This window comes from Saccostrea cucullata, unplaced genomic scaffold (genome assembly GCF_032062105.1).
Source record: "Saccostrea cucullata isolate Sc308-1 unplaced genomic scaffold, CSIRO_AGI_Scuc_v1 ctg7436, whole genome shotgun sequence".
Classification (NCBI taxonomy): domain Eukaryota; kingdom Metazoa; phylum Mollusca; class Bivalvia; order Ostreida; family Ostreidae; genus Saccostrea; species Saccostrea cuccullata.
Genome location: NW_026927988.1, coordinates 21,791 through 32,331, shown reverse-complemented (window position 1 = coordinate 32,331; position 10,541 = coordinate 21,791). Strand labels below are relative to the sequence as shown.

The window sequence follows — 10,541 nt, the reverse complement described above, 5'->3', positions numbered from 1 at the left end:
AATACACATGTTCCACTGTCATATTGTCATATTCTCTTTAGAGAATTGAACAAGCTTCGCCAATTCCATTTTGTTGAGGCAAAGTTCTTACAGTGTTTATTCGCTTTAAATAGCAATTTATGCAGATTTGTTTATTTAAAAGGTATTCATTTTTTAAGCTAAATTCAGTTGTATTCATCATCAGTATGACCACATTATTGAATTTGGTGCTTATCATATTGCGCCATTCCAGCGTTTGGCCACAGAATGCAAAAACGTTGGGTAACTTTAAATACCTACGTTGCTATTAATAGCCATATAGGCAGAAATAGTCTTTGGACTTAATCTGAATAAACACTGCCATGTAGTAGTGATAATAAGTCATGTTTTCTAAACGATGCATATCTTCAAGTCCATTTTCGTGAAAGATGTACTTAGCTTAAATCACATAATGTCATAAAGTTTGTTCCTAAATTGATAACTACGTGTATATATATACAGATATATTAGACCGTCTATGTGTTTATTAATAAAAGAACAAGGACGTAAGAACCTATTATAAAGACGTACACAATGTAAATCCATGCAATCATTAGGTTATTAGTATTGTGTACGAGGGCTGTTCGGAAATTATTTGAGACATTTACTTTTACTTCATAAAGGACAGAGATAAATTCAGGAAAATTCGTCAACAATTTATAAAGAACGAACAAAAAAATAATACATAAATTCTAATTTGTAGGACAATTGATTAAGTTCCGGTGAAATAATAAACATACATATGTCTATCGATCTGGAGCAGCATTGCTACGTAATTTAAACGTCATATCAGCCTGTGATGTTCTCGTAAGTGAAACGATCGGGAAGCATTTACTCTCCTGTCTTTGTTATCATATATACCTTATAAAAATTAAGCTGTCTATTTTCTTTAGAAAAAAAGTGTGCTGTTGGTGCACTTGTGTACATTTTTCATGCGTCATTTACACAGGATTTACACAGGATGATAAAGTATATTGCAGTGCCGATTTATGCAACGCGGGTCAACGTTCTTAATTCCGTATGGTAAAAATCGATGGTTGTCCCGAGCGTTTGATTTTATTCTGGTTAAATTGTAGGCTAGAAATACGTATGTACATATGAATTTACAAACATGTTTTTCCCGTTGTAATTGTTTTAGCAAGTTGGTCGTATATACATTAATTACAGTGTTTCTCAAAAAGTTCCGGATTTCAACCGGGGAAACGCTCGGTACTAAAAACCGATATTAAAAAATATATTTCCGGAAAAAAAATTTAGAGAAAAACATTTGTGCTGACTTTGAGTTCAGGTTATACTATGAATTTGTGCATTTTTATCAGTGTTGTAAAGGAAAACTAAACTGTCTTTTCCGGTTTCCGCACTGCTCTGAATTAACACAAGGACAGATAATAAATCATTATGGTGCAGGATGAGGACTACAATTGTATTAAAAATATTTCTTTTATATTCTATTTTTATTGTAACTACTTTTTCCAAAGAAAATAAATTATTTATAGTTTTTATTTTTTGTTTTATTTCAAACTTCCAATTTGATATTGATATATTTATTTTTCATAAGATCCTTAAGATCCTCAACCAGGAAGGATAACTTTTAAGTTTATATATGATTTTGATTGAAAGAGATAAAGTTGAAGCTTTAAATTAAATCTTTTTATGCAACAATTTTGATTTATACCTCTCAATGTACTTCAAGGTTCTTTGAAATTCTCAGAAAGGTCTTTAAAAAAGTCAATATTGTTACTTTAAAAAGTTTTTTTTTTATTAATTTACATTTTTTTTTTAAATTGAGATTTATTTTAATCTAACCAAAGATAACAATGTTTGTTAGCATGATATGAAATTAGAAAGGTTAAGTAGTGTTTTACAATGATTGGAAAATCTTGATACACTAAACATCGTAAAATGATCAAAGTACAATGTAAACAGCACAAATTAAAGTACTTTTTTTGTTTAAAAAAAATTGCAATTTCTTTTAAAGCCTTTACAACTGTGATTTTCATTTCTAAAATGTGTTTGTAGATTTAATTTGAATTGGACAATGCAAAGTAGGTGTTTTTGTTTGCATTTCCTGAAAATTCATTAGAGATTTACTAATTTCCCTATAAAATATGATTAACGTTACAGGTGAACTTTAAGCATATAGGGTTTAGCACAAATATATTATCTGAACATTTCAAACTTAAATAAAATTTATAGCATAATCAATTTTACTTATAGGTAGTGAAAGTAAAATGAAAAAAAAAGTTTATTAAATCAAAATGTATTTTATCAGTGTCTCAAATTCGGTTTCTTTATAATTGAAAAAAAGTACTTTAATTTTATGAAGTATTATTATCTTGTTTAGACAAATTGGATTTTGTTGTTGTTACAATGTACTAAATTTTGGTAAATCATTTTTTGTAATGAAATTGATTCGAATAATAGGCCAATCAAGCCCACCGATAGTAAGTGATAAAATTTGAACGGAAATGCAACAGTATTATTAAGATTTTTGACCAAGAGCAATAAAATTGGGAACTTTGAAGAAGATAAATAAAAGAGCTTAGGGCTAGAACTCCTGTGGTGTAGTGCTGGGGACTGAGCCCATAAAATTAATAATGAATTTTAACCTACATTTGAGGGTGGTGTCATGTTGGGGTTCAAAGTTCAATGGACAGACCTACGGACAAACCGTAGGTGGTATGTAATGGTGAGAGAACAAATGAAATGCAATTTTATATCCGGGATCATGGATACCCTATGAGCATAAAATACCCTGTTTTGCCAAAAAAACGACATTCTCAAATTCTCATTTCAGGTTCTCAAATTCTCATTTCAAGTTCTCAAATTTTCAATTCTCTTTCTCATTATTACATTCGCATTTTATGTTATTTTTTGGAATCATTTTTGTGGAATTTTATTAATTTTTTTTTTGGGGGGGGGAGTTCACTCTTCAGTTCTTTCTGTTTTTATCATCAAAATAAACGGTGTATTATTCAGATCAAAACTATACAATCACTTTGCATTCATTTAATAAACATGGAAATAAATACAAGTTTCGTCATTGGCTTGCAAGTTTGAAAAATTGTCGTGGGTAAAACACATTACTTTAAGAATTAAGAGACAGTTTTGCGAGCATTTTCAATAAGTCAATGCCTAATTTTCAAAACCTGAGGATCGGAGTACCCAATTCTACTTTTAAAATAATCTTGGATACATTTATTTTTAAAATTGAATTGTGCGGATATAGAGGCGCTTCAATTTGGCGAAAAAATATCCCTAACTGCTCAATGGCCCTGAGTGCTGAGTTTAGATAAATAGTATAGGTATAAATTTGCAGCCCTCAACAGTCTCCGTATGAGTAACAAATTCTTCATAAGGAGTGATAAATTATAAAGACGGACATAGATTAAAAAAACCAATCTAAAATGTCGGAAATATCAAGTATGTTGATTATGAAACTAATACGATTGTAATTTTTGATTTACAAAGTTATAATTCTAGATTTTAAAAACGATTACCCTCTATAACTGGGTTAGTCATCACTTATTTGTCATCTATTTGACCGCCTTTACACTATAAATTGGGATGGGTACGTCAAATAGAAAGAAGACAAATAAGTCGTGACAGTCTTTGTATTTATGTATTTTTTATAAGTACTAATAAATTAAAAACTCACGAACACAAAAATTATCGCTATTTCTGGTTTAGAATTGCCTTGGCCGTTTTCAATATATTGATATAGAAATATTATCTAAATAATTTTAAAGGCAGTGGAATTGAGTATTATTTTCCTTGCTGTCTAACCTTTTCTATTTCTCCAAGGAACAGTTGACAAATACAATGTATATAATGAACAGGTCCTACGCGTATCTTTACATTTCATATTCATATGTATATTATATTCATATGTTTACATTTCATATTCATACAAAAGACTCGCATTACCATTTGAAAATCTCATGCACGCGGAACTTGTTTGAATAGAAAGATATCTTTTTTTTTTAAGTGAATCAGTGTAACATTGATTTGCTCTCTTACATACAATTCTTAATTAACCATATCACACTCGTAAAATAAGTTCAATATCCAATTAAAATGTCCAATTTTCTCTTTATATCAATTTTGACAGCTGGGTATATAAAACAATTCATATTTAATTCAATACATTTTTGTTAACAGGTAAAGAAGATGATGCAAGCCGAAGTTTTGTCTGCTGTCGTGTATCAAATAGTTAAAACAATAAATTGTGGACAGAGGTATATAACAGATCTCAAGTATGTCACTAATGAAAGTCTGTGTGTTTCTGTTGTAAATACGAAAGACATTCGTTCTTCTAATAAGTTCGGCAATGGTTCTTTTCGATGTCTTTCTACTCAAGCCTCCTATTTATGTTATATGAGATGTGGTTATGAGTATTTCATATTTTGGGAACACGGATATTTGAAATGTCTGAGAACTAGGCCTAATGGTTCTTCACAAGAGCCTGAGCCTTTTGAAAATTGGAATAATTATGCTAACCCATGGAAAGGATACGAACCGAATGGAATCGCAGCCTGCAAATCAGGAGGAATTTTGGTTTGTCTGTGGAATAAACAAGTACTTGGTCACTCTCAAGGTAAAGTTATCAAGCTGTCTCTGAATAAAGAGACACTTTTAGAAATAGAGACAGACAAAAATCGACTCCTTTTTATTTGTCCTACCTACAGTACCTGGCCATAAGTGAGTCATAATTTTATTTTTACACTATATATTTCATTGAAAAACCTATTTTCATAAAAACTTGTTGTGAAGTCAATTCTAGCTCAATTTTCATGATTTTTTCACTGAAACATGCAGAATTATTCAAATTTTCTTATCTTAAATGATAAACAAAATGATACTTAAGCTATTGAGAATAAATCATAAAATATTGTCATGACAAAATTTTCTAACCTCAAATTACTATGATTTCTTAACAAATTGAAGTCTTAAAATTTTTGTTTTGCACTTGACCTGTGATTTCACGGTAATGCATAAAGATAAAACTATTTTGAAATAATGTGAAGAAACTACAACAAATTCTGCATTTTATGGTATTTTAGACATTAAAAAGAAACAATAAATGACACTGCAAGAATATTTTAGAAAAATGTGTTTCCTAATGAAATATATAGTGGAAAAATAAAATTATGACTCACTTATGGCCAAGTACTGTACATAACTGAAAACGGCAATGAAGACATCTGCGTCTCTGATGTGAATGCTGTGGTCGTCACTGACGCCGGGGGATTACTGAGGTTTCGATACAAAGGTCTGTCAGATGATTCTCAGTTTGATCCCTACGGTATCTGCAGTGATTCACAAAACAACATCATTATTGCGGACATGAAGAAAAACAGAATTCACTTGATTGATCAGAATGGGGAATTTCTTCACTACATTCAGTACAAAGATATGAACATGCCACGTGCTCTCTGTATAGATGAAGACAACAACTTGTATGTCGGAGAATGGACGTCTGAGAAAATCAAAGTCCTCTCACGTCAATGATATGACCCCCACCACCCACCACCACCCCGAAAAAAATCACAAGACTGGTGGATGGTATCAATGTATTGTATTCTGTGTATATTTTGATATGTATAGATGTCTTGAGCTTTTTTGTGCATTATTTATTAGTTATAAGTAACTATACGATAGTTTCAAATTGCAAATATGATTAATGAACATTTTATTTTTTTTTTCTAGCAGTGTTCTGTTATTCATTCTTTTTCTTTTTTTTATAAAATAATCTTCAGCTTATATTTCTTTTGCCATGTTCTCTTTATTTTGCTTTGAATTAAAGTTGAACCAAACATACATCTTCTATGTTTATTTTTAGGACACATGATACATTTTTTTAGGAGGAGACTGAACTTATAATTATCTCACAAGTTGATAAAAATGAAAAATACGAGGGTTGTCCCAAAAAGTCGTAGACAATATTTATAATTTTTTAAACATGCAACCAATACTTACCAAATTTTGCATAGACATAAAATATTCGATGTTCTTTAAAATTGTGAATTTTTAAATATGTATCTTTGATATTAATAATTTTAGGACGATTTATATGAAGGCCGATATGGCCTGTCGGCGCACGAACAAAGTTCGGAATAATTTTCGCATATAACTATTACATTTGCTATTATTTCTTTAGAACTATGTAATACATTGAACTCAATTTTACATCACTGAAACCAGAATCAAAATCTTAATTAAATGCCAAAATTTCATTTAAATACCTTTAAAAACAGACGATTGGTGTAATGATTTTCATAGTTTCGTTGGAATTGAGTTTGATGAAAATGACGTCGTCAAACGCGTAACCGGCGCACGGAGATGTAATAAATTGTGTTGCATATGCTTTATTTACACCATAGATGGGAAAAAGAGTAAGGAAGTGACATTACACACCAGATTTTAATTTTAAAAAAGCTTATTTTTAAATGGCACGATATTCAATGAGAGTTTTTCCTCTCTATCGAAAATAGTTACGGCGTGTAAAAAGAAGGGTACTATTTGTTAAACGCAGACAATTTGGAACAATCTGGACGCGAACGACGTCAAACAATGTGTATTCTCTCCTGCCTACAATATAAGACGATCTTTCCACTAAATTTCGACTGAAATTTGAATCTGCTTTTTAAAAAATATTTAAAACAAATGGACAATGGTGAATTTAAATAAATTCCTTAGTCACTTTTAAAAAAAAAACATTGAATGTTGATAGACGCGAGTGAAACAGACAAAAAGATCATGACGTTATAAGAGACGTTATTTACGTTTGCTTTCGTGCGCCGGTGTACACTTATATGCTTTCTTTATATCATGTGATATCATCATGAAACTTGAAATGCATGATCATAAAATGTTACATTTTGCTATGACAAGGAAAGAAATTTAATTAAGCAAAGAGAAACTAAACTGTTTTCCCTGTCTACGACTTTTTGGGACAACCCTCGTACTTTGAATATTTCAATTCCTTATTAGTCTTTGAAAATAAAATAGACTTGAAAAATATTACTTCATATTAAAAAAAATAACAAATCTTATTTTTTCGCCAACCTGATAAATGATCATGCACATGGCGTTTGCGATCAATATATGTATAGTAGGCTTAAGCTTACGACCGGTCAACTGGGAATGCTGATTCCACTTAGGCATTTGATCCCACCTGTGATTCCCAGGGGTCAGAAAAAAAATAAACACGAATCATAGAGAATTTATGATGGGGGTTTCTAAGGAGCACCATCATGAACCATTTATGATACTTAAGAATGCTTATTCTAGACGAACCTGTTGAAATACCTTTAATATTAACTTACATGTCAGTACAAGTGGCATGCTTTGATTGATAAACAGAGAAGGTTAAATGAAAGTCATCAATAGCTAATCTGTAATGGGGCTTGTGCGATTGATGGAATGTACATGTATATTTCTATCAAAGCTTCATGGATACTGCTTGAATAAGAAGGAGACTACTACACATGTAATTGATTCTGAAGGACAGATGTTTGCGACCTCCTTTATATCTTTAGAGACAAATATGGATTTTCCAGAAAGGATGCAAGATGCCAAGTCAACATTTTTATACCCGTACTTTCTAAAGTTTATTTTTGTTACTCATGACAAATGACATTTATTAATGCAAAAAACGTCTTTCCCGAAATCCTTCTGCATTATACAAAGTAGCCTAATAATCTTTAAAGAAATGGTTGGTGGTGTTATGAAGATGTGCAGTAAGGTTTGGAATTTTCATTTTGTCCCGGTGGATTAAATGAGGGTCGAAAAATGAAGTTTTTTATGCAAAAAGACCCTTCTTCCCTAAGCTCCTCCGACATTTTACACAGTGGCCTAATCGTCTTTTGGGAGAGTTCACTCTTTTGAAATTTAGTAAAACATCAAGGTCAAGGAGTAAAATATCTTAGCATGTTGGGAAACATCTTGTTATGGGTTTTGAATCTTTTTGGACGCTTCTGGTGTTTAAATCTTAAACGTAATATCACCTTTATATATAAACTACAGTGGCCTAAACACCTAATTTAAATGTTAAAAATAATTTTAGACTGTTTTTACAATAACAAATTTCATGCTTTTTGTCCTTACTGTTTTCCAAATACAGATAATTTAAAGTTTCAGGTTCCTGCTTTTGATTGAACATTATGCATGTATGAGAGGAACTAAAATCGTAAGAATGAATGTAAAATCAGACTGGATGAACAACAACTACATGTTTAAACAAGATGTTTTTGTAAAACACTATGCGCCCGACAGCAACAAAGTAAGAAAAAGCTATTGACATTGGTGTCAGTTGAAAGAGGCTTATTAGTGGAGTATGCATACCAAATATGAAGTCTTTATCACCTATTGTTCAAAAGTTATGGCAAAAAGCTCGAAAAAGCCATTTTTAGCATATTGGTCACAGTCAAGATCACAATGTCAATGACCTTGGTGTCATTTGAAAGACGTTATTCGTGGAGTATGCATACCAAATATGAAGTCTCTATCTCTCACTGTTAAAAAATTATGGCTAATGTTAAAATTGACAAACAGCTAGACAAACAGACAGTCAGGACGAAAACAAAATACGCCCCGAATCTATCGATTCGAGCTCGTAAAAATACAAGATCTATATTTTCCACATCTTATTAATTCTGTATTGCACAAGTATTTACAAACGTTTCAAGGTATCAACCAATTCATGTATGAAAAAATATTTTAAATCTATCCTAGCAAAAAATCAATGGTTAACTTTAGTTAACTATAGTTTACTATAGTTAACTATAGTTTACTATAGTTAACTATAGTTTACTATAGTTAACTATAGTTTACTATAGTTAACTATAGTTTACTATAGTTAACTATAGTTTACTATAGTTAACTATAGTTTACTATAGTTAACTATAGTTTACTATAGTTAACTATAGTTTACTATAGTTAACTATAGTTTACTATAGTTAACTATAGTTTACTATTGTTTATTATAGTTAACTATAGTTAACTATAGTTTATTATAGTTAACTATAGTTTACTATAGCTAACTATAGTTTACTATAGTTAACTATAGTTTACTATAGTTAACTATAGTTTACTATAGTTAACTATAGTTAACACTACTTAAGTAGAGTAAATCAAATTGTCAAAGTGTTCGCCAAAGTTTTTCAAAATGTCAAAGTTTTCGTCAAAGTTTTTCAAAGTGTCAATGTTTTCGCCAAAGCTTTTTAAAGTGTCAAAGTTTTCGCCAAAGTATTTTAAAGTGTCAAAGTTTTTGCCAAGGTTTTTCAAAGTGTTTAAATGTTTTACCAAAGTTTTTCAATGTGTCAAAGTTTTCGCCAAAGTTTTTCAAAGTATCAAAGTTTCACTCAAGTTTTTTTAAAGTGTTAAAGTTTTCGCTAAAGTTTTTCAAAGTGTCAAAGTTCTTGATAAAGTTTTTCAAAGTTTCAAAGTTATCACTATAATAAATCAAAGTTTTCAAAGTGTCAAAGTTATAACTATAGATAACTTTAGTAAACTGTAGTTAACTATAGAATTTTTTGATAGGGTAAGGCACACTATTCTACGTGTTTGAACACAGTGCTCTAGTTAGTTAAAACATGCTACCTATAAGTCACGTAACGGAATTTTGTTTTCACAAAATTATCTAAGCAATGATATCATGTGATGAATTATAATATCCAAAATGTTACACCCTTGGTTACAACAGAGAGAGAGAGTGAGTGTAAGAAGAAGGAATGTTTTCTTTTTTAAACCATGAACGCATGTCTTTCTATTATTCTACTTTTAACGCATTACTAATGTAATTATAGAACTACTGGTAAAAAGCGAACAAAAGACAAACATGTGCTGACTATGTATTAAGTCAAGAAAAAAGTAGGCGTCCGCATTATCTTACGGAGATTGAAAAAATCCGATCCTGCCTTAGAATTAAAGCAGAATCGGACATCGGAAATACAAAGTAGTATTTCTTGTAATCAAGAAAATTTGCTGATTAGATGTTGATCTTTCCTGCAATAAAAGAAAAAAAATAAATGTCTATTTTGAAAGTTTATTTTGACGGGAATTTCGCAAATCATTAAGTGCAGTAATACTTTGTAAATGTCATATGTCTAGCGTTTTTTGACTATATTTTTATACCTCGCCCTTTGGGTTCCCTAAAAATAATGCTTTCCAGGTAGGTAATACATACAGTAAATATTGCATGTGGTTAAGTGTTACAGTTAAATATTTTACCCTAAGAAATCCATTGACAACCGAGACTCATTCAAGGTTGACAATGGTTTTCAAGAGGTGATTTTTTTTCTCAATTATTCATTTAACTTAATGCAATATTTATTATATTACACTAAATGTTATAACAGTAAACTGTGTACGCAAAAATTCTGGGCACTCAGTTATTTTTATAACACCCGTTCTCAAGCAATATTGACTGTTGCTGCGCTTGAAGGCGAGGCTTCATTATTTAGCGGGTAACAGTGTCTTTTACATTTGTTTCCCGACGAATCAGATTCAGCTAATTTTCC

General features: G+C 30.7%; 1 protein-coding gene across 1 annotated transcript; it reads left to right on the top strand.

The window, feature by feature from the left end:
- Window positions 1-4,188: 4,188 nt before the first annotated feature.
- LOC134276096 (uncharacterized) lies at window positions 4,189-5,535 on the top strand. Its single transcript, XM_062758377.1, has 2 exons — window positions 4,189-4,615; window positions 5,189-5,535. The coding sequence occupies exons 1-2, from the start codon at window positions 4,189-4,191 to the stop codon at window positions 5,527-5,529; spliced, it is 768 nt and encodes a 255-aa protein (XP_062614361.1). The 3' UTR covers window positions 5,530-5,535.
- The last annotated feature ends 5,006 nt before the right edge of the window (window positions 5,536-10,541 follow it).